This window comes from Pongo pygmaeus, chromosome 1 (assembly GCF_028885625.2).
Source record: "Pongo pygmaeus isolate AG05252 chromosome 1, NHGRI_mPonPyg2-v2.0_pri, whole genome shotgun sequence".
Taxonomy (NCBI): Eukaryota; Metazoa; Chordata; class Mammalia; order Primates; family Hominidae; genus Pongo; species Pongo pygmaeus.
In genome coordinates this window covers 181,749,039-181,774,232 of record NC_072373.2, presented here as the reverse complement: position 1 = coordinate 181,774,232, position 25,194 = coordinate 181,749,039, and the positions used below count along the sequence as shown (strand labels likewise).

General features: G+C 44.0%; 2 protein-coding genes across 3 annotated transcripts in view; both read right to left on the bottom strand.

The window, feature by feature from the left end:
- Nucleotides 1-23,146, bottom strand: part of BEND5 (BEN domain containing 5) — a 49,458-nt gene extending 26,312 nt beyond the window's left edge. Inside the window, exons 1-3 of the mRNA XM_054488585.2 lie at nucleotides 22,800-23,146; nucleotides 7,546-7,679; nucleotides 5,092-5,476 (exon numbers count right to left, since the gene is read on the bottom strand). Of these exons, the coding sequence (XP_054344560.1) occupies nucleotides 5,092-5,476; nucleotides 7,546-7,679; nucleotides 22,800-23,025 (745 nt within the window). The 5' untranslated portion in view covers nucleotides 23,026-23,146. The remainder of the gene's footprint in view (nucleotides 1-5,091; nucleotides 5,477-7,545; nucleotides 7,680-22,799) is intronic.
- The window catches only part of AGBL4 (AGBL carboxypeptidase 4), a 1,536,119-nt gene that overhangs the window by 220,574 nt on the left and 1,290,351 nt on the right, over nucleotides 1-25,194 (bottom strand). The gene's annotated exons all lie outside the window — the stretch shown is intronic.

The following is a 25,194-nucleotide window of genomic DNA, read 5'->3' as shown; positions in this document are numbered from 1 at the left end:
GCCATGCACATGTGAATTACTGTTATTACTCTAGTTATCTATGCCTCTTCTGGTTAGAATTCATCATTTTTGCCTATATTCCCTGACAAAGCACACACAAAATCTAAAACCATCATCTGCCTCCCTCTTGCAATTAGAGCACTGATTTTATTTGCCTGGTGTCACACTGCGTACATGTTTGTGTTCCCTGTGAGACCTGTGTGCATCCTGAAGGCAAGGATTACGTCTGCTCCTCTTTGTATTAATCACAGAGCCCTTGAGAGTCTTATTTGAACTAATGTTACCCGAGTCACACCACAATGAATTATACTATCTAAGTGGTACTTACAGTGTAACAAACTGGGGAGGACACCGTAGCCTTGGACTTTGCCTTCTAAGAACAGGGAATCTAGCTGAGGAGAAACCAAGAGAGACCCTAGAATTTACTCCATTCTCACACATGGGGGCTTACCCTCCCCCAACTGGGTCTCTATTGTTCTGCTTCCCTTCATCCCCTAAAATTCTCTGTGGCTGCCAACGCCCGGTTTAAACACACCATTCTAATCTACTTGTGCATTGCTTTTTAAAAAGGCACTCTGTCTTGTTCATTACATTATTCCCAGCACCTAACCCAGTCCTGGAACAAAGGATACCCTCGATAACTGTTCACTGAATAAAATAAATAATGAATAAATGAATATACACAGAAAAACATCTGTACCTTGTACATTGGAATGTCACCATGCTTTTGGCATCCTCGGCATTTACTTATTTGGGGGACGATGGGCAGGAAAGGGAGAAAAAGGAAAAGGGGACTGGCATTTATCGAACACTTACAATATGGGGGTCACGGGGCTAAAGTTATTACATATGCTTCCTTATTTAATTTTGACAGTGGAGGAAAGTGAGGTTCCTTCCCGTCAGAAAGGGTAGTTTACCATGCTAAGATCACAGACAAGGAAAGTTCTGTTTTACAGAGAGAGATGATATCCTTTGTGGGGAGTGAAGGGGATGGAGGAGACACCCCCATGTTGGGAAAAATGAAGTCTAAGAGCTAAAGAAGGCCATACGGGTGAGGGTCCAGAGAGAGGCATGCAGGACCAGGGGTCAGGAGACCCTTAGGAATAAGCCAGTGACACTTTTTGGGCTTGTTGCCTCATCAGCAAAATGAGGGTGACAGTCTATAGCCTAAGTTCTTTCACAACTCCATGACTCCATGTTGGAATACTTCCTGTTAAATCCATCTTTTCTTGTGTGTGGAATGAATGAAAGAATGCATAAATGTGCAAATGAAGACGTGTACGATTCAGTGAAGCCTCTGAAACATACTCTCTTGCTGCTATCTCCCACCCTTGGATGTGGCTCCACCTTTCTGACCCCAACCTCCCCAAGGTGTGCCATTACAACTCCTGGCTGCTAACGGACCCGCTTCCCACTCTGAGTCCCCATCAGTCTGAAAAGACCAGGTGGCTGCTCTCCACTACCATCTACCATTCGTAGGACCCCACTACCTGGGTGAGTAAATGATGATTCTTCCAGGCAGGTAGATTTCTTTTGAAAACTGAGCACCTACTGACCTGTTGCCCTCCCTCGTCTCTGAATTTGCCTGTTATGGTGTGAACGATCCGGCACCCAAGCTAGACAAAGGCCCTTGAGCTAGGCCCCTAGCTGAGGTGGACGAAAAATGAAAATCCTCAAGGATATGCCTCCAGGAGCAACACTCAAATGAGGCCCAGGGGGCAGAGAATGGCAAAGCCTGGGCCCTACATCAACCCTAAGCCGGGACATGTTTCTCAGAGGGCAATTGAAGCCGAGAGTCAAACAAGGGTCTCTCATTCGCTTTCTGGTTGTTCTCTGCCTTCTTAGTGGTGTTTATAGATCAGGATCTGTTACAGCAAGGGGATATCTTACCAGACTTTCCAAGAGAGACTTCTCCCTTCAGATGCTAACCTCTCTCCCAGAACTGGCACTCTGTGTTTTAATAACATGTTTACCTCCATCGCTACCCTCTCCCTACTTCCCAATGTCTTAATCTTCTTTGTATCTCCCTAAGTTCCTAGGCTGAGAAAGTATTTGGTCAATGTTAGCTGACTGATTGAATAAACAAATGAACAAACATATATAACCCCTCTTATCTTCAACATTGTAAGAGGATACTGAGGCAGAGAAGTTAGTTAACCTGCCCAAGGTCATATAGCCAACTACTGGCTGGGGGTGCCTGAGTTAAAAGCCAAAGTTAACCCTGTCTTAGCTCCTCCATTACATGATGTTCAACAGGAGCTAACAGTAATCAAGCATTAACAGAATGTCAGGCACTATGCGGTGTGTCACAGGCTGTAATATTATCATTCCCATTTTACATATGAGAACACTAAGGGTCAGAGACATACATGCTCTTTGCCTAAATTGCTCCTCACTCTCCCCATCTACTGATTCCTGTTTGGATAACAAAAATTCATCATTCAGGCTTCAGCCTAAAAGTTGTTTCCTTCAGGAAGCTTTCTTTCTCTGACCCCTCAAAATCTGGTGGGTAATCCCATCTGCTGTCCCACAGTCCTCTATGGTTTTGTCCCTATGATGGCATTTATGTACTGTGCTGTCATTGATTGTTTCAGGATCTGTTTCCCTCATCAAACTTTAAACTCCTCAAGGGCAGAGGGCAAGGGCTATATTGCAAATATACTGTATTCTTACACTAGGCAAGGTCCCTGGCATGTAGCAGGAGACCAGCAAGTATTCACGGAAGAAAATAAGGTCATAGGAAAGGAAGGAAGAAAGGAAAGAAGGACATGAGCTTCCCAAAGCCACAGAGTTGGGAAGTAGGGAAGTTGGGATTTGAATCCAAGCCGTGAAAACATACAACCTCCTCTTAAGGGTAGAGAACCTTTTATTTTATTCTTGTGGATTTGTCTTGGAAGTTGGCACATTAGCATTCTCCTATTAACATGTGTTAATCAACAGACTTTTAAGCTTTCACTGATGAGAGACAGTGGGTGTGATTTTCCAGGATGCCTGTAGCCCTGAGAGGATAGGGTGGGTGGTCTATGCATACTTGGGGCTCCAGCTGATTTATGTTGAATCCAACCCATTGTAATGATGACGGTGACTCAGATCAGGGAAGAGCTAGCCGCTGGCCTGTGCAATGGCCTTCAAGGCCTGTGGGATGGGAGAGCCTAGAAAGATCAAGACACTGAAACTATGCTTCAGGTCAAGTTTTTCTACATGTTTTAGGACTAAAAGAGGCATATAATGATGTAAAATGCAGGGTGTCTTACCACCCCAGAGGCTCAGGAGTGGTTTCTAGAGTTTGAACTCAGTTCGTAATCATGAAAAACAGGTAGTTTCCCTGGGAGTTGAATTAAGTACGAAGAATTTCTGTTTTTGGTGTACTTCCCCACAAGCCCCCAAGAGTTCATAAAAGGCATAGCATACAAAGCACACTGAAAATACAAATTATTCACTTTAAGATTGGGAAACATTTTTTCTCTCTGAAAATTTCAGTTATCCCCATCCCCCATCACTGCTACAAGAACAATACAGCTTTTACAAATTTTTACATTTATGATTTCTCTTTGAGATTTTATTTTAATAAAGAACTTTACTAACTTTTGAAGTTGCAAACCATATGCGACTTTTCATGTCTCTGTGAACCTCTGTAGACTATGATTTGGGACAATGGCCAAGCCAATGGTATAGCTGGGGAGTGGACAAACTCCAGCCTATGAATTGAGTGACTAGAGTTGAGACAGAACTCTACCTCTGCCTCCTAAGTGACTCTGGGGAAGTCCCAATGTCATTTCCTTTTCTATGACAAGGGCATGAAAAGGCCTCTCTGCTGACTTCTTGGACTATCCAAAGATCTACTGAGCCACTACCTTGGGGACATACTTTAAGAAGCAAATGACACCTACAAATATAAGTAAATTAGGGTAAGAATAAATCACAGAAGAATGAAGCTTCGTATCTAAATATATTATCTAGATAATGAAAACCTTCATAAGGGCAAAATTGTATTTTATTTAAACTTTGGGGATATTTCTAGCCTAGATTACCACCTTCTTCAAGCAAAGCACACTGACTCAGAGTTATTAATGTCTTCAGGGGCTATGGAGGCAATGAACTTGTGTTATACCGATTTCCTCAATATTGACTGGGGTCTATCTTCTACAGTTCTGTATTCTTATATTCTGAAAGCATTTTTCTGTCTTTTTCTCTCTGGTAAGCAGTCATTTCTTCCGGCAGTCAAAGCTGCTGCCTTTCAGATTTCTCGATCCCTGCTTCTAAACCACTTTAGATCAGAAAACCTGATTAGTTAAAATAGGGTGCAGTATAAGAACCTATTAAGTTCTATGAGCAAACCAAAGGAGTTTTATACTTCTTTATATTCATCTTCCTAAGGTCACGTGCCTCCCTGCTCAAAGCTTTCTAATGCTTTCCATTCCTACCAAAACAAGTCCAGACATCCCAGGCTGGTAAAGTTTTCAAGTCCTTCCATCTTCTGTCCTCAAAGCACATTTGCATTAATCCTCTTAGTGTGCTCCAGGTATAGGCCCATGCTCACGAGTGCTGCTCAGCCTCCTCTTGTGCCTTGAAACACTGCCCAACCTTCAAAGCTCAGTTTCTTACTGAAGTCTCTCCATGCCCTCAGTTACAAATAACCTCTCCAACCCGTGAATTCTCATATCATTTTGTCAGCATTCTCCTTTGGCATTTATCACTTTCTGATTTAAACTAATACATGTTGTTAGGATCATGTCTACTTCTTTTTACTATCCTGAAACCTCCTTGGAGAGGTTCCCTACAATCCCTGTTACTGCCTCTTGCTGAACAAATGCATAAATGAGTGAGCAGTGACAAATATTTTGTCAGCTCTTAGTCTCTGACCCATGTTCACCAATGTTGCCGTAGCTGAGGCTGCTGCATACATAAGGTCCTATCAGATTCACTATGAGTGGGGAGTGACTCTTCCTTGAGATAACTGGTAAGCCAAGAGTCTGTCCTTCCCTAGCCTCAGGGCACTTGGTCTCCCTCTCCCCTTTCCCTTCCCGGAAGAGGATCTGCATGAAGTATTCCACCCAAGTGGAGTGGTAGGTGACCTGCTGGGGCACTCACCGCTGCCAAGCCGCAGGAGCAGCACGTCCTGGAGCCTCCGGTTAAGGTCACGGAGCTCCTTCATTTCAGACACAAGTGCCCCGTACTCCTTGAGCTTCTTGGCCTGTTGTACCAGCTGCCTCCGAGTACGCTCCAGCTCCTGCTGGAGGTGGCGCATCTCTTCCTGTTGCTGCTGGTAGTTGCGCAGCAGCTCCTCATACAGAGCCCGGGGCACCACAGCATCTTCTAGACTGTCCATGTCCTCTGTGCCTGGTGAGGCCTCCACGAAGACCTCTTCCGGACACGTGCTATGGCCCAGGCTCAGGCCGTTCTGCTTCTCTAGCCGAGCCACCACTGCCTCGATGCTCTTGTGCGCCACTTCACTCGGCTTCCGCCCCTCAGGTCTCTGTGTAGGACAACGAGAATCAGTTCAGGCAAGGGCAGCTGGGACTTTCTTGGACTGCAGCTCAATATTTCCCCAGACAATCCTAAAATCACAGAATCACAGAACATCAGTGCTTGGAGAAACCTGTGCAAACACTTAGTTAAAGCCCTTCATTTTATAAATGGGGTAACATTTTATAAATTTTATAAATGGGGTTCCGAGTGGGGAAGGGGCTTGCCCAGAGTCATAACCAGGACACTGGTTTCCCAGGCCTGCACTTTTTCCTTTTCACCACTCTCCCTCCTGGATGCATATACCATGACCACCCTTCCCAACTCCCCAGGCCCCAGCCCACCCACAATGCCTAGGCAGTGGCTTGCTCATGGGGGTGTTCAATATGTATTTGTGGAGAATTAGGGAGAAATCAGGCCAGGCCAAGTGATCCCAGAGGAGTCACAAATGTCTTCAACAACAAAAACATAAAATGCCTCCCCTAAAGGCAATTCACCATGTAAACTTTTCATCAACAATGCTTTAGATGGAAAGGATGTTAAAAACTCTAATCTGCTCTAATCTAGGGCAGAAAACATGTCTTATTTTCTCTGTTTCTCCTCTGCCTACTCACTCAGAACTGGCACTCAGTAGGGGCTTGGAAAATGTTTACTCAACTGAAAAGTTCAAAGAATTCTAGCACTGAAAGGTACTTTCAGTTGAACTTCCTCATGTTACAGGTGAGAAAACTGAGAGTCAGAGAATTCAGGGAAGGACTACACTTAGGGTCACATAGTGAGATACAAGGAGAGGCAAAACCAGAATTCGGAATCTAATTTTCAGTACAAGGCTCCTTCCCCTACGTCTGCCAGCCTCTCCCTCAGCAAGACAGTGGATACAGAGAAGAAAGTTCATTTACCAGAGAATTATCCAGGACCCCCTCCAGAGCTTGGGGTTCCACTGCCTAAGGAAATTCTAGCTTAAGTAGCTATAGCTTCTACTGAGGGGCAGTGAGAGTTACAGGATCAAATGAATTCTTCACTCAGGGCAGGAGGGTTAGGAGCTCTCCTGACTGGGGCACGTGTAGGAAGTGTAGACAACTGAGGACATGAGATTCCAGGCATTTCTCACTAAGTTTCAGGAAATTGAAGGAAAACCAAACCAAATCAAACCCAGCCCAATGAAATCATGACTCTGATATTGTGTTACATGACAAAATCTTAGGTCATTTTATCTGCTGAGATAAGGTGCTACTAGTGTAGATCAATTTATCATTTATCTAAAGTGATCGTTACAATATGTCTGTGTCACTATAATGTGAGACCCCTGGAGGCAGGGACCATGTCTGGCTAATGGTTCCAGGTACCAGCGCAGGGCCAGGCGCATAGCAGGAGTACAGTGAATGCCATGAACTGAACTCAGCTACATTCCTTGGGAACACCCTCAACCTTGTGACCAAAATCAGACCATGGTCAATGCAGAAGACATCCCATTTCCTTATCTTCCTTCTCCCTTCCTCTCAGGTATCTACTGCACAGAAAAAAACAGCTAGCTTGCCGAACAAGATTTTCAGCAGTTTCCAAAGTGAAGGCTGGAGACCAACTGGGGCACACAGCAAGAAAATGCAACCTCATGCAAATGTTTTCATCTAACCCGAGGTCTCACAAATCCCTTCTGTGAACCTCGTGCACTTCCCAATGAGTCCAGCCTTAGCTATTTGGGGCAATCTGACAGTGACTGGCCCTAAACTTCTCCCCAAGAACAGCTGCTTAACGTTCTTGGAGCTTAGCAGTGACCTCTCCGGAGCTGTGGGCCAAGGAGAAACACACCGCTCCAAACCTCCAACAGCGATGACACTGCACAGACTGTGCAAACAGGACCATGCTTGGAGGCACAGCATGAATCAAGGCTCTCTGGAAAGTTGGCCAGCAAGGAAAATACACACTAGTTGTCCCACGCTTTCACTACCCTGAAAAAATCATAGCCTGTGATACCAGGGGACATTTACATGGGGAGAGGAAGCCAGACTGAAACTCTTTAGCTATGAGATATCTGAAAATGCTCCTGCATACTTCCAAAGAAAGAAAAGATTTTGTTACCTTGATGTGTCTAAGCTGTAAATCTTCTTCCCCATAATCTTTAACCTCTCCATCTTCTTCTACATGATTAAGAGAAAGCTTGGGGATTTTTATTTTCTTCTGCATCACACTGTTTTCAAGGTCAGATTTGTCTTCTAAAATGCATATCAAGAGAACAAGGTTCATCATGAGTTAAAATGAGTCATTATGAGTTTAGAATGCCCAAAACCTCAAATGCTAGAAAATAATTGAGGCCAGACCAGTTAAAAAGGAAAAACAAACAAACTCAAGGCTGGTTCCCTCTTGCATGCAGGGATCCTAATAGCAGTGCAGATCTAGGAACAAGGGTGTTTGCTAAAAGCACTGTCATACAAAGTGTTGAAATAGCAGCCAGTGAATTTGCTTAGGGGTTTCTCTAAGTACATCCTAAAGGGTGGCCTTTTATGGAATTCTAGAATCTTGAATTGGAACAGCCCTTAGATTGCTGTCTGATCTAAACTAAAATGGCACATGAATCCCTCAACTCAACTGAGATCTTTCTAAGCCAAGTGTCTTCCCAGGAGAACTTGGTGGGTTTCTGTCAGCTCAAGTGCCAATAGACATGAGAGAGATTATAGCTGATAGGGATGTAAGGAAGGGCAAGGGTATCTCCACAGCCCTGACATAAGGCAGGCTGCGGTAAGGCAGACGGGGGTAGAATAACATTTATCCCCTTTTTACTGGTATCACATCTCAGCATGACTGACTTTGAGGGACCTCAGTGAACAAGTGGTCCAACTCGCTCATGTTACATGAAGAAATTTAAACCCTGACGATGGAAGAGGCTTGCCCACGGCGTGAGTCTGAGGAACAGCCAGGAATGGGAAAGAGGCCTCTGGCACCTCGCCCACTGCTTACGTGTGCTCATGACACATACTGAATGTAAAGTGCTACACAAATATAAAAGGATATTATTTCTACTCATTTTCTCATTCTTTAAGCTCAACCTCAGATAATCTGTTTCTTTTTCTGCACAGATTTCAAACTGGACTTCCCAGATTTGTCACTCACTGGATATGTCCAAAAATAAAAGTTCACACAAGAGGGCTCCAGAGGCAAAAATCTGAATCTTCTCTGGACTGTCCCCTTGTGGTAAAATACTTTGTGTTCAGGGCTTAAACTGACACTTTAGAGATTGCTGTTTCTCATAGTCCTCAAAGGTTCCCACTGCTATAACCCAAATGCGTTTTGTAGCATGTTGCCCAATGTTGGATATAGAATATGGCCAGGTAGTTAGTTAAATCCAGATCCAGTCTTGAAGGGTTTTGTGTGTGTATGTGTGTGTGTGTCTATGTATGTATTTGTATGTGTTAAACATGCTCTTACACTGTTCCCAGGCCAGGCTTCTCTCCTCACAACTTGTTAGTAAAGCTGAGAAGGCAGCTTATAAGCACATAACTATTTCAGAATGTACTCAAATGCTGAATCTTCCCAAATGGTCTTGGGGATGAAGGCCCAGCTGGTCAGAGGTGGGAGTCTAGTATCAGAGACTTAAGTGTGAACCTCAGCTTTTCTATGACAGGATGAGGACAGGTAGGTAAGGGCCTTAATCTCTCTGAACTCAAGTCTCTCCTCATAATGGAGGTTGTGAGGATGAGAGCAATAATTCACGCAACCCACTGAAGAGTGCCTGCTACACACTGGACATTCAATGGATGGCACAATATAATTGGTATTATCAATGTGTTCTGAATCATTTTCTTCTCTTAAGCATAAAGTGAGTAGAGATTTAATTAAAAAAAAAATAACAACAAAGAAATGATTTAAGTAGGGTCAGGATGATAAATGAACTGCTCAGAAAAAAAAGAGGTGGTCTTTGTTAACAACCCCCTACTGATGAAAATGGCCTTTCCCACTGAGCAGTGGAGCAATCCTTGGGTTCCTATTTTCACAATGGCTCATTCTTGCGCTCATTGTGCCTATAAAATACATCCAATGGGTTAGGCATGAACAACAATAGGGACTCAGGATTTTCTAAAAGAGCAACAGTTTTCCTCCTATGAATCACTGCTGACTTCTAAGTCAAAAGGCTGTTAAAATGTAAAATCTAAAGAAAGTACTTCAGATGAAATTATCTTGCAATGGTGTTTTTGTGTGTGTGTGTGTATGTGTGTGTGTGAAAAAAACAGACAGAGAGAAAGAGAGAGAGACGATGAGGGTGGTATTAGGATTTCTGAATGTGTTGGGGCAAAGTTCCTGGACTAGTCTTTAGTTTGACAAGTTGAGGGCAAAGTCTGACATGCAGAGCCATCAATTAGAAATGACAAGCTACGCTATGCCTTCCTGGTCTGAAACTCTGTAGCTCAGGATCATGTTGGTGTGGAGAAAAGCAATCGTTCAGACTCAAAAACCACGTTAACATCTGGATGGAGAATGATCCTCAGATCATCCAATTCTACTTTTCAAAATGCAGATGAGAAAAACGAGGTTCTAAATGGTGAAGTCTGTGCATCCATCCATGCAACTCTCAGGCCCAGGAATAAAGGAGGGGCAGGATGAACAGGGTCCCCATCCTGGAGAGCTCACTGTTGTGCAAGGTCACAGAAGTTAGTGTCATAACATGAATGTAGGAGAACTCCGACCCCATAATCCAGATCCAGAGCTTTGCCTTCTATGCCTCGACTTAACCTTTACTGAGAATTTACTCTGTAGGATCTAAACTGGCCCTGGGGACGCAGATGAACAAACATCCAGTTGGGGATACAAGATAAAAACACAAGAAAAGAGAACCCAAGATCTCAAATGCTGAATTTTAATAAGGGAGAAGTAACTGCTAAAGGATTTTAGGAGCATGGGAGATCACTTCGGTCAGTGTAACCCTGGAAGGCTTTTGAAAGGAGGTGGCATTTGAGCTAGACTCCTTACTTGCTAGGTGATCTTGAGTAAGTTAATTTACTTCTCTGAGACTATTTCCTCATCTATGAATTGAAGTAAATAATTCCTACTCACATTGCAGAACACTGTGAAGATTACCAATTCTGTGTGTTAAAAACTTGAGCAGAATGAATGGCACTTCAACAGTTGGTGCTCATAAAAGGATAGCCATTTAAAGGATGGTAAGAATCTGGACTACACAAGAGGGGTAAAGAATAGAAGCCAAATGGGGAAGGCTGGGGAAATATTTAGATCAAAATGGTTATGAAAGATGGTTCAGTTATAGGCAGGAGGGAGAGGTGAGAAGGGAAGAAAAGGTGGTTGGAACTAGAAAGTAAGTGGCCTTGAATGCCAAGTTAAGAAGAGCTGAGGCTCAGTGTGCAGATGTGGAATAAACTAGGCGTCAGACAACCTGGATTCCAAGTCCAGTTCTGTCACTTTGTAGGTGTGAGATGTCAGGCAAGCTGCTACCTCACTGAGCATAATTTTTCTCTGTAGAAATGGAGATACAATATCTACCTCAAGTAGGATCAAATCAGCTCAGTAAATGTTCCTTGAAAACAATAGAGCCCCATGCAGACAAAGGTGCAGCGGACGACAGAGCTCAGCAAGGATTGCCTGCTGGCTTCTGCTGGCTTGGGGCTTGGGGCAGGCTTGCTTCTGGAGGTAGAGACCTGCTTAGCTGCCTAAGATGGGTGACACTCCCCATCTGATGACAGGAGGCCTCATTCCCCCACCAGCTATACTCAAGGCTCTAAGCTCTTCCATCTAATTAGAATGCCCTTCTTTCTTATGTGCTAGACAAACTTTGCTTAGCTTCCACTCATCTCCTCCCTCCCCCTCAAAGATGCATTACACATCTACACATCCTACCTACCTTCTTTGGAGTCTATTATCTTACTATTTGCAATTATCTGCTTAAAGATCTTATCCACTGGCGTATGAGTAACCTCAGGGCAGGGCCCATATAGAACTATCCATACAATAGAGACTCATCAAACAAAAATGTTTAATTAAAGAATAATAAAAACAGGCTACACCAATAAGCATATGAAAGGAGCTCAACATCATCAGTCATTAGGGAAATGCAAATCAAAACTACAAGGAGATACCACTTTATACTCATTAGGATGGCTCAAATCAAAAATAAAAGGAAAATAACAAGTGTAAAGAATGTAAAGATATTGGAACTCTCATACATTCCTGCTGGGGAATGTAGAATGGGCAGCCATAGTAGAGAACATTATGGCAGTTCCTCAGAAAACTAAACACAGAATTACCATAACCCAGCAATTCTGCTCCTGGGTGTATATGCAAGATAAATGAAAACATATACCCAAACAAAAACTCATACACAAATGTTCATAACAGCATTATTCATTAACAGCCAAAAGGTGGAAAAAAACCCAACTGTCCATCAACTCATGAATGGATAACAAAATGTGGTATACCCATACAACAGAGTATTATTCAACCATAAAAAGAAATGATGTACTGACTCATGCTACAACACAGATGAATCTTAAAAATATTATGCAAAGTAAAAGAAACCAGAAATAAAGGCCATTTATTGATTTCATTTATATGAAATGTTCAGAATGGGTAAATCCATAGAGACAAAAAGTAGTCTAGTTGTTACCAAGAGCAGGGGGAAAAGGGCAATAAAGAGTGACTGCTCAATGGGTAACACGGATTTGTTTTCTTTTTGGGTGATAAAAACATTCTGGAATTAAGTAGTGGTGGTGGTTACAGAACATTAGGAATATACCAAAAAACACTCACTTGCACACACTTTAAAATGGTTAAAATGGTGAAATTCACATTGAATGAAATATACCTCAATAAAAAATTAGGTTACCACTTGTGGAATGTCTACTACATGTCAGATACCTCTATAAAGATCTTCATATAAATTATACCTCACAACAACCTTGCAAGTAGGTATTATAAGCCACACTTTTTTTCCAAAAAAGAAGAAATGAGGCTCAAAGAAACAAAACTCTCCTCCTAAAGTCACCCAGCTGGGAAGTTACAGAGCCAAGATGTGCTATAGATCCATGTGCCTCCTAAGCCTATGCTTTATCCCCTCTAAACACATTCCTGGAACATGGTAGAGCCAGAATAAATACTGAATGAATGAGTGAATGATAGCTACAGTCGAGGACATCTAAATTCTCCAGCCTAAGCTCAAAGCAGAAGACCACTTGACTCCCGCTTTCTTGCCAGGCCATGTCCTCTATCCTCAGTAAGTCTCCAGAAAGCAGCAACCATCACCAGGTACAACAGAAACAAGTTGTGGCCACCCTCAGGGCTTGAATGGGTTCTTTGAAAAGGTGGCTGAATAGTCCAGGAAGCTCTGAAGTGTCAGGAATGAGTTCAGGAAAGGGACTGAAGCAGACAGCACCTTGATTCACATGCCTCTTGACCTGGATCCTGGCTGCCTCCATGCTTGGCCAGGGGGATTTCAAGGCTCCTCTGAGAGTTAACCACCTCCTGGCTTCATCCTAATACTTAGCAGTCTCTTCCTGGACCCATGTTCCCAGAGTGAGAGTCAGGAAGTCCCAAGTCCTCTGCTCATTCTTTTCTGCAGGCAGTGAACATTTACCAAGTTCCTGTTTTGGTTTCAGCACTATGACAAGTAGTCCTTGTGTTTTTGGTCCTTACAACCCAGTATATGACAAGAACCCAACCAAAATGCAAGGTGTGACTTCGTGAGAGACACTGGCTTATATAGTGCAAATATTTGCTCTCTGTGCCTTCCTAACCCTAATCCTGAGTTGAAGGTATGGATACCTCATATTCATAGAAGATTACTGAACATTCAGTGTCATCATAACAAATGGAAGAAATGGTTGGGAGAGGGTGGCCCAGTATCTAGCAAAAACAGTGTAGTCTTTTGAATCAGGTGGTCCTAATTTGGAATTCTGGCTTTGCTACATACTAACTGTGGCAGCTTGGAGTAAGCTAGTTAACCTGTCTGAGACTCAGTTTCATTACCAGTGAAGTGGGGATAATAAACTCTTTTCCAAAGAGACAGTGCATGTAAAAGCACCAAGCACAGTGCCTTTCTTGTCATAGATGTTCAATAAATAGCAGCTGTTAGGCTACCCTTGTGTATTACCTGTTTGCCTTTTGTCCCATGGCAAAGAGAACCACTGCAGGTATCTGACATAGACTGAGACATGATGAAAGAGATGTTTTAGGAAGATTAATGTGACAGTGGCAAGCAAGACGGATGAGATGTGAGGAGGAGACAGAACACAGGGTGACAAGAAGCTGTAACTCTTGACTGGTCACATGAATGAAGGTGAACGGTGGTGTGGCTCATGTAAGACAGTAAATACTTTATGTGGCATTTTAATGTGACTTTGGGATATGCTTCTGGCTTTGAATTCCAAGAAACCACAGAAGAAACTAGGAAGGATGAAGAAAGCTCTTTACTCAGCCGGTCTGTGCAACTGCTCTAACCATGAGGCCAAATCATCAGTTTTAGTGTAAGCAAAAATAAATCTGCAGCCTCTGAAGATAAAATCACCAATCTTGACTTCTGGACTCTTTTATGTCCAGGACAAGGAAAACCACCAAAGATTTGGGCATTATCCTTTTCCTCCTCCTTTCTAGCTACTACAATGTCAGCTAATTGCATTCATCCATTCAACAAATACTGAGTGAGCACCTACTATGTGCCAGGCTCTGGGCAACATTCCTTACAAACTCACTATATTTAATCCCTACAATAATTCTACTGAAGCAGAAACTGAGGTTCAAAGAAGCGAAGTGGCTTCCATAAAGACATAAATAGCAGAGCCAACATTTCAAATCAAGTCTGTTTAATACAGGCCCTGTTCCTATCACCTAATTAAACTACAGGAACAAGAGAAAAATAATGAAGTTGCTGTAACTTCCTCAAATGAACTAAAAGGCACATGTAAAATGATGAGTATGTCAATATAACTTCCTAAAATGCCTGCCTTTCTCCCAAGATCTTGCCTACACCCTAAGAGAATACTGTGATGAATTCCCAAGTTGAAGTAAACACTATATAAATATGACCTGTTGCCAAACTCCTGAACTACAAGGCTTATTGAAGCCACAAAGCTCTAAACAATGCCCAAATAGGGTCTCTACTCAAAGCCACAAAGAGCTTTCTTGTAAAAAAAATATGGTAAAAACTGCTATTCAAAAATATAGCAGAACTTGGTATTATTAATCTGAGGAGAAACTTTCCATTAAACTTACTACTGGGAAAAAAGGAAGCATGCTGGTAATAGGCAAATGGTGTTTTAGAAAAAACAAGCAGGTGACAGGAAACCCAATGCAAGTCTGTCTTCAAAAGTGAATTTACCCATGAAGAATTTACAGTATTATTAAAATGGGAGAAATTTTGTCTTAACTTCCATTTGACATATAATCAGTCTGGGCAATTAAAATAATCCAACGTCAGAGAGCCTAATTTGGTATGAGTTTGTGAGCCAGGATGAAATTCTGGAAGGCTACACATAAAATGCTTTATAAAGGTCTTATAAATATCTACATATAAGTTTAAAGTTTTTCATCTATACAAAAATCATGTGCAGTTTTATGTTTGCATTAAAAACAGACATGCCACAGAAAATACAAACACAACGCATTCTCTGGCTGATGGTGTTTGTTTTTATAAAATCCAAGGCAGACAAAATTCTCAAGTTTCAAGGATTGTACCCAGCCAAGACTACAAAAGAAAGAGTGCCCTGCTGTGGTGTTGCAGAAAGACATCAGGAGACACCAAATCAAGGCCTGCCTCTCTCATTAACTTGTTTGGTGATTAGTCCTCTCTCTTGATTTTCTTTTCTGTAAAACATGAAGACTACAGTAGAAAACCTTAACAGATCCATCTAGCTATGTGACCGCTGGCCAGTCACAGGGACTTCCAGGTCTCTTTCTCAGCTGTGTAATGTAGGGTAACAGTAGATGAGCTAGAAGATTCTTCCAGGTGGGCATGTTTGAAGAAATGCCCTACTGAGGCCATCCACATAGGGAGAGAAGGAATTGCTAGCCAGGTTTCAGTAGGTCTCCTTGTTCTCACTCCCACCACCTCACTGGCCTTGGTACAGGACTGGGGCACAGAAAAAACTGGGAAGTTCATTCTACGGAGTCATTTGTCTTGTTGCCTCCATGTGCCTCACCAGGGCTGTTGCCAGCACAATAAATGCCCCCAGGATAGGGTCGCAGAGGAACAAACATGGAGGAAAATATTAATAATAAGCCTTTCATGCTTAGGTCAAGTCCCAGGAGGATTTAAAACACACACACACACACACACACACACACACACACACACACACACACACACACACACACAAGTTAAATTTTAAACTTGTATGCTCCTTCCATGTGCTCGTTCCTCTAAGTCATTCCTTTCCACAGTGGGCAGTACCCACAACTAAGCAAGTCACTGTTCTTCTCTCAGCACCTATTAGTCCACTGTAGTTCCTAACAGGTATCTATATTTAATGAGAACCTACTATATGCCAGATATTTTTCCATATTATCTTGCTAAATAACACAGTGGGCAATTACTATCTCCATGCTATAGATGAGCACCTGGAACTCAGAGAGGTGAAGTAATTTCCCGAAAGCCACACAGCTTCTAAGTAGCACAGTCACAATTTGAACCCAGACTATGTAACTTCAAAGCCTGTCCTCTTTCGGCTCTCTAAAATTTCCTCTTCAGTAGTTAAGGAAATGATCTAGAAGTCATCTAACCAAACTCTCCCATAGTGCAGGGTTCCATCCTAAAATACCCCTGACCTGCTTGCCACCTCTAGTGACAGGGAGCTCAGCACCATGCTAGAAGCCCTTTCCATTATTTGTCTGCTCTCTCTGCTGTTATATTGCTCCCACCAATGCATGTGAATTCCATTCTCTGACCCCAACTCTGCTTTCAAGAACAAGGCTGATCCTTCCTCTGTGGTGCAAAACTCAGAAAATGAAAATTACCAAAATATCATCCCATGCAAATCTTTTCTTTTCCTGCTTATGTATTTAGCTGTCCTAACCTATGTCTGACCAATGAGTGAAAAGGAAAAGGTAGCTGCTATATAGTTAAAAGAAACCAGAACAAGCCTAGTTCTAGGATCCAAAGACCTCTCTTCTCATTTGGTTTCCAGGACACCTATCTCTGCTGGTTATCCCCTGATTCTAAGTCCATCTGTTAGACTGGGAAGGCTGTTTCTTCCCAGTCACCTTTTTTTCAGGCTCTTAACTGTGCCTTTAAAAGCCGATGTTCTGCCCTTGCACACTTCTCTCACTCTGCACTCTCTCCCACTGTAACTTCAAACCTTCCTTAGTTCATGACTTCCAGATTGAGATCTTTGGCTTGGAATGCTCTTCTGAACCTCAGACCACATGCCTACTTGCTCTCCTGACATATCCATCCAGATGTTCCACGGGCCCTTAAGATTCGACAGGTCTCAAGCTACTCATCATTTTCCCTTTCAACCAGCTACACTTCCAGGGTTTTCCTCGAGACAGGGAGGCCCAGATCACCACATCATCATCACACACATTATTACAACCAGTCAGTTACTAAGTCCCATGAATTCTCCTTCCTTAAAATATCTCAGGTCCACCATGACCACCACCACCTTAGGTTAGGTCTCAGAATTTTGGACTGAACTGACTCATATTTATCCACAAGTCCAGTCCATGTGGGAAGACTTAGCCCACTGCCTGGCACCTACAGTGTTCACTAAACAACTGTTTGAATGGCTCTCTTTTCTTGGGTAAAACAAAAATCTCTGTCTCACAAGGATGTAGAATATGTGCACTGAACCTGGAACCAGGTGAGTATTTATAACATATTTGGTAGGGAAACACAGTGCTTATTCCTCTTCCTGCATTTCCCTAGAGTATAAGACTGACCACCTAGTATAACTCAATACTTGTGGAACTTAAATCAACCAGAGAAAATGTCTCCAGATTACGAATGTTCTTCTGGTAGGAAGAGTACACACAACTTCTGTCCCTAAGGAGCTTATAAGACAAAGCAAGTAGGCACACTAGAAAGAGAATTGGTCTTGGTGTCAAAGACCCCAATCTGAATTCTACTTTCTGGGTGTGCTTTTAAAAATAAAAACTGGTATGCTCTTGAACAACAAAACACCACATAAAAAGCAACTTGCCTGGGACAATTTTTTCTTTCTGCTTATGAACCAGAACTCTGAAGCACTCTGTAGCACATACTATTTAGTTGTAAAAATTTGTGGTTGTTGAACGTGAGAAATCACATTAGACTGAACCTTCAATGGTTAACATCCCAGTAGAATCTGCAACAGATGACAGCAGGCAATTTCCAATCTTTGCTCCAATGTATATCAGCAAAACATGTCAAAACCTAAATTAAAAGTTTTCACTCACTTTTTTTAAGAAAATAAATCCTTTGGTTGGCAGTTTCCCACTGATGACACGCAACAATCTTTGCATATGAAATCGGCTAGTCCTCTGCTTCACTGCTAACTTTGTAGAAGTTCCAAAGCATTTCTGGAGCAAATGATCTATTTGGACTAACAATGCCAAGCTGGGACCTGAGCCCTGAATGAGCTAAAATTACCAAAGCAATAAGAACATGGCTTTGGAAGCTATTTCCCCCAAGTGTGGGGTTTCTTCTAGCTAGTTGAAGGAGTGATAAAGAATGTTGACTTTTTCCAGATGAACAAAGTTGAATGAAAACTTAAAATCCTACAGCAGGTTTCTGTTCTGAAAAACAAGCTGCTGCTGCAGAGGTTCCTATCTCCCCTATTTCCCTCTCCTCAAGCACAAAAATGCACCTGTCTTCCCAAAGTTGATGAGTTCAACATGGGCACACCAGTGTAGACTATATGCTGGGCACTAAGGATGCAGGCACAAGGAAGCCAGGCCCCTGTCCTAGAGGAGCTCCCTGTGAGGCAGGAAGAGAGGCACATTCATGACTAATAAAAACAAGACATAAAATGCTACAATCCATAAGCAAGGCAAAAGCAAAGTGAAAAGAGAGTTCTGAGGAGGGAGAGAGTCTCTCTTGGGGGCAGAGGGAGGAATAGGGAATGCCACTGAAGCAAGGTCTCCCAATGTACTCTGTCCACTCCTTTATCACAGGTGGAGGGGGCTGGACCACAAACTTCTGTCACATGTCTACCTTCCCTACCTGAAGGTGAGCTCCTTGTGGGCAGAGGCCCCATATCAGACAATGATTAATCCATCCTGGCTGGCTCAAAGGAGTGCAAGAGAGTGTGTTCATAGAAGAGTAAGAAATACCATAGGTCTCAGGGAAAGGGGAAGAGAGAGTGAGGCTGGAGAAGTAAGGTGGGGCTGGGATAGAGCTGGTCTAAGGAGGGCTATGAATGCCAGGCTAAGAAACTAAAACTTTATTCAGTAGGCAATAGGGAGCTGCAGAAGGTTCTAATGAGAGCAGTCAACTAAGACTGTGTTTTAGAAGATTATTCTAAAAGCAACTGGGAAAATAGATCAGAGACATGGTAATCAATTAGAAGACTGCTTCAATAGTTTAGATAAGAGCTGATGCTGACCTGAATGCAGGCAGTGATGGCGGAGCTGGAAAAGAAAAACTTAAAAGATAAACTGCAAAGCCCACCTTGAATTGGTCCATTCTCTGTGTTCCCCCAGTGCCTGGCTTCTACCTTTATTTAGCACTTACTTTGAGGCCCCCAAATTACACACTCCCTGAGGATGATACCCATTTCTTTTCCATCACTCCCTCCCCCACAGAAATCCTACATAGCAGGACATGAAAAGTCAATGCCTGCCACCCCTGGGTCGTGCTGTCATTTCAATCACAGTACCTGAGATACATAGGTGCACTGGTATATTCACTTAATACGGCACTGGGCCTGGCATACAGAAAACAGTAAGGAGACATCTGACAACAAACAAATTTAGCACACTCAAACAACAGTAACAGAGCACAGGTACCTAGATAGAGCAACTTAAAATTTTAGGGCTCTAGGCACAGAGAAACCAGTTTGAGCCTCCTGAAAAAAACATAAAATTCAACACTATGAGCCCCAGTAGCAGGCTGGATTGCAGTTAGACGATGGTGAGCTCTCCAAATGAGTAGTTCTCACTTTCACAATCTGCTTGGCAAATAAATGAGAGTAAAGAGAGAACAGAGGTCAAAGGTGAGTCAAACTTTGAGTTATGTGGCCCCTCCAAGAGGGACAGCCTTAGTGAAGATTTATTCAAGCAAATGCCAACTGAAGAGATAGGCGGGTGGGGGACAGTTGTGTGTGCTCTGTAAGAGGGAGGTTGGTAATGGAGAAAGAGCAGAATGGGCTTGAAAACTCAGAAACTAAAATTATACTCTGGCTTGAAAACTTGCCTTGAGCTGTAAGCTTCATGGACAGTTTTTCCATTTCCTTTCACTCCTTCCAAATCATGCTGTGTAGCTGATGGGAACATCGGCTACTTTACAAAGGAGACTGCCAAGTGGGGGCCTGGCACTGGAAGACCTGTGTTCCAATTCCAGCCTTGCCATTTATTAGCTGTGTGGCTGTAGGCAAGTCTCTGAGCTTCGGTGTCCTCATCTATGAAATGGAAATACTAACCACAGCAATACCTACCAAAATGTCACTTAGAGGACTAACAGAGATAATGCGTAGGCATACAGCAAGACTATCAGGAAAGAAGGGGTTTTGTTTTTCCTTGAACTGGGATTGTAATTTGATAAGCAGTGGTATAAACCACCTACTATGGGCAGTAAAACGTAAAGTCCCACAGCAGTCGGCTTTGACATTTCCTGAGTATAAAAAGAAGTATACTTCAAGACAGCTCTGGGCTGGCTTGGGCCAACACTCAGTATAGCAACATACTTCCCACCAAAAGCCAGAAAGCTGTGCTGAAACTACCTTGGAAACCATTCTATTTGTGTCAGAGAGATTAATTAATCAATTAATCACTAATCCACAAACATAAAGCCACCTCTGCTTCCCACTTGAGGGGATTCCTCCTCACACCTGGTGCCACAGCACAGTGGTATTTACATATAGGAGATGCCAGATGAGCTCTTTGAAGTCACTGCAAGCAATTCTCAGAGCCACCAAGGTTAAGTCAAGAAGGGGTTTGAAGATACATAGGAGTTATTCCAGGGTAATGAATTCCCAAATTCACCCTGGCCCTTCGATCAGGTCTCTACCCAGGGCAGTTGGTACCCAGGAGATCAAAATTCAAAATGTGGTTTGGCCAACTTCAAGTTGTTGTCTTTTTTTCCCCTTTCTCCTCTCAAGAAAAAAACTGAAGAGAGGTAAGGGGAAGTGTTTTTCAACTAATTCAAACTGGCACACTTCTTTGAATCTACTCTGCCAGTTTCCAAATTATGCTTGGGTTTTTTTAAATAAACTTACAGATTTATCAACATTCTAACTTGGAGGATGAACAGTCTACAGGTTCAAAATTCATGGTTCTCAAACCAACAGCTACATGTATCTTGCTTCTGAGGACTTGTGTCGATTTCAAAATCAGAGCTGGCGGGAGCTGCCATCTGCCTAAGTGGCCTCTCTGCAGTGCCTGAAGAGTCAAGCACAGTGTGTATGTATGTTTGATGAATGAATGAGTAGATGAATGAAACAACCTCCAAGAGAGGAAAACAGCCATTACACACTAAGAAACTTATCACTGACTCTCTTTAACACATCACTTCTACTCTCCCAGGACCCTTCCAGATCTAGGAGTACAATACAATCATCAAGAAGCATGCATGCATTTTCTTCTAGCAAAAGGGAAGCTAAGGTTACAACCTAGTTATAACTTCCTCAAGCCTATCGTCTTGGGAAATAAATTCCTAATCCTTTCCCTCAGGTAATTAAAGGCAAGTAAGCAAACAAAATAAAACCTAATCAGCTATGAATGGTTCCCTTTTCTAAAATCTGCTTCCCCTTCCTCAGTTTCTTTGGCCCTAGGTGTCTGGCAGTGGGTGGGCCTACACTCCTGAGTGCTGGGGCTTATCAGGCAGGTGGTATGGACAGAGCCTGTCAAAAAGGGTCCCAGTGCTGCTGGTCAGTTTCCAGTTCTTCCACTCTTCAACTTCTGCAAACCTGTTTTTCAGAGGCAACATGAGTCGTGAGACTGAGCTAACTTGCCATGAGACCCTGGGCAAGTCTCTATGGGTTGAGAGAATGTTGGATTCATCTTTTAGGCTAAATGTGAGGAAGCAAAGGAACTTGAAAAAAATAGAGAAGGTCTCAAAATTACAAAACATCTTCATTCAGTTCCTAACCCTTCGTGTTCTTTCTGGTAGAAGGCAGGGTGACTATTTGCCCACTTTAAGGTGCATTCTCCTTACCAGCTGCAGCTAAAAAGGCTGCTCCCCAAAACAGAGATGATACTTCCCCCTTCCTTGCTTGTCTAGACTCAAACTTCCTGGAACTAGCTGGGGAACAGGGCCAGCTGTCTTCTCTTTACAAAGGAAAAGGTGTCTCAGCATGGCAGGAAGAACTGGAGCATAGGATAAAGGGCTGGTTTCTTTCCCTATCACCAACTGAACCTCAGTACCCTCCTCTACGAAATGGAGATGAGACTAGCTGCCTTAGCCCATCTCTCAGGGCCCTGGCAGAGCAGGGATGAGAGGTCCAGTGTTATTCTGACCCAGAAACTCTCTCCTGGCCCTCAACTCTTTCATTCAGGGAGCCTTCTGGGAGATTCAGAAAGGGGTGTGGAGGCTGAGGGATGCCTTAGGGCCTCTACCTCCTTACCTCTGCCACCTGGCCAGGGAGGGGCAGGAAAGTGTGGTGTGGCGCCCAGTGCACTAAGGTTCATGGCCTCCTCATCCTGTCCAATGTTGGCCCGGATGGGACAAGGATGTCATAGCTTCCCTCTGTGAGGAGGGACTCCCACCTAGAAGATCTGACAATATCCTTCTTGCTCCTCACTCCAAGGAGGTACCAACGGCCTTTAAAGGGAGAGAGACAGACAGCTTGAGAAACTTAAGAAGACAGAAAAGAACAGAGGGAAGGAACTGGGAGAGAGGTAAAGAGAAGGTGAGAGAAAAATGACGGTACAAACAGGTAGGGAGAAAAATGGAAAGTGAAGGAACGAAGAAAACACAAAGAATCAGAAAGAGGAGGACGGACACAGATGAAGAGATGAAGACGGACTGACAGCGCGGGAGCTTCGGGGAAGCGGGGAAGACAAAGGGGACCATCCGGTCTTTTTAACTGGCCTGGCCTCTTAGAGACACCCCATTCCCAAATGAAATGCCCAGAGGGCGGGAGAAGGAGGCAGGAAGGAGCAAGCAGTGGCTCCCCCCGGTCCCCTCCGCCCGGGCCCCCGGCCCCTCCCGGGGTCCCAGCCCCCGCCCGGGTCCCACCGTCCCTCCCCGCCCGCTTGCTCACCTGCCAGCGCCAGGATCTGGGCCTTGTGGAGCAACAGCGCGCCCCAGTCGCGGGGGGCGCGCGGGGGGCTCTCGGGCCCGGCGCCCAGTTCCTCCGGGCCCCGGTACACGGCGTACACCTTCTGGTTGTCAAAATCCAGCCGCGAGCGGGGGCTGAAGTCGCGCACGCACGACACGGGCAGCGCGTAGCAGACGTTGTCCTCCAGGAACCGCACAAAGGCGTACATGGTGGGCGCCGGGGGCGGGCCCCGGTCGGGCAGCTCAGCCCGCGGGGCGGGCGCGGAGGTGGGGATCCGGCGGGGGGCGCGAGTCTCGCTGCGGTGCTGGGGGGGGCGGGGGCGGCTCCCCAGGACCCAGGCTCCCCCCACTGTTATTGTTCCTGAAAGCACCGTTCTGCCAATCGGCTGCTCTCGCCTGGGCGCGGAAAAGGGGGGGGGGGGAAAGGAGGACGAGGGGCGGATGAGGGGGGTTTGGAAGCGCACTGCCACTTGCAAAGTCAGACCCGAGCAATCACAGCCGGAGCGCGATTCGAATGGGGAGGGAAAAGGGTTCAGAGATTCAGTTGCAATAAAAATAATAACAAGAGCATTGCAGGAAAAAAATGCATTGATTAAAAGGTGCGCTGCGTGCAGGATTATATTGCTTCAACAATCGCGCTGCCAAATTGCATTGCAACAAAACTGCATTGCCAAGTAGAGAAGTGTATGAGTGAGTGAATGCGGGATAGGGGTGGGGGCAATCTTGTTTGAATCTCAAAGTGTAAACTTGGAAGCCAGCAGGAGTTTGGAGTGTTTTAAATTTAGCCACCCTCCCCGCGCCCCCCGCCCCGCACCCTCCCCCCGCCTTTCCCAGCCCTTAGTTTGGCCCCGCCTTTTCTTTGCTTTCTTTCTTTTTGTTTGTTTGTTTGTTTTGTTCTGCAAAACTGCCGGCTCCCGCTGTGGGAAGGGTCAGTCAGACAGAAAATTTCCCCTAGAGCTGCCAGACCAGTTCTGACCAGAACTGGGGCTTATCTGGGATTTCCAGTTGTGCCAGCTGGCTGGGGAGGTGGAAGGTTTGTCAAGAGCTGCTCTCATCTGAGGGAGCGGTGGCGCCCCTCTCCTCTATAGTCTTTTTCCATTGAGATACCCTCTCCACAGCACGCCCACCACTGAGCAGGGACAACTTGGAATCGCCGAGGGAGTTGAGGAGCGCTCTGGGTAACACAGGCCCAAGGCTAGGGATTTCTGGAGCACTTTGAGGAGTACAGGAATAGTACTCCATGGAATAGCGGTCTTTCCTCTGTCTCTTGCCAAAGAGAGCCTGGAGGGGCTTGGGTCCCCTCCAAGACAAGCCGTGAGGACCAGCCAAAGGGGGCTGATTGGGCTCTGTACTCATAGGAACCCTATCCCACATCAGAGGAGGTCAGTACCTTCATCAGGGATGCCTCGTATCAAATATGGCTAGTTATATTTCTGTTGCCTAGCCAGACCTGGCACTTGACAGGGAGTTAATGAATTTTGGGTAAAGAAGAATAAATAAAAACCCACATTCACCCATCCATCCATCCATCCATCCATCCATCTGTTCATTCATTCCTTTATTAAAGCAACCAATATTCACTGAGTTTACACCACCTGCCAGATTCTGGGCCAGGTGCTGGTGGTAGAAGTGAAAAGATAAACACCTGGATTCTTGGGCCTTGCAAAGTCAGTGGACCAGAACTTGAATCTCAGTTTTGGGTTCCTGTGCCAAAATTAGGTAACTGTATGAATAACATACCTTTCCCATCCTCACAACTTTTACAATCTAGTCTAGGAGTATTAAAGAAGTATAAGCAAGTAATGACAGTATAATGAGAAAAGTATTGTCATAGAGGAATGCTTAATGCAGGTGTTGGACTCAATTAAATGGTATATTTTTAAAAATTCATTTTAATAAACTTTAGCTGTAAGAAAAAAACAAAATAAGTGCACCAAAATGTTAATAGTGATTTTTTTAGCTTCTTAGTAGTGGTAGATGATTTTGTTTTTCCTTGTATTCATTGTGTGTGTGTGTGTGTAACTATTTTCCACGATGTTTTATTACTTTATAATCAGAAAACCTTAAACATTATAAAATCAAAGCACTGTGCTCATATTTCACATCAGCTCCACTGACAATGAGGCAGATATTTATTTCACTGTGATACAGAGAGTGTGTTATATAAGTGAATCCCATCAACATACAGCTCTCATATCCAAATGTGTAAGTCAGTACAAATTTTTTTAAACCAACCCACTGGTTATGTGGTACCAGCCAAAAATGACCACCACTTGTCCTGATGCAGCTGTTGGTCTTATCTTGCCCCACAAGCTTGTGGAAAAAAGAGGAGCCACTCTGAGTTGTTCCAGCACATTTACTGTCATGACTATGATTTC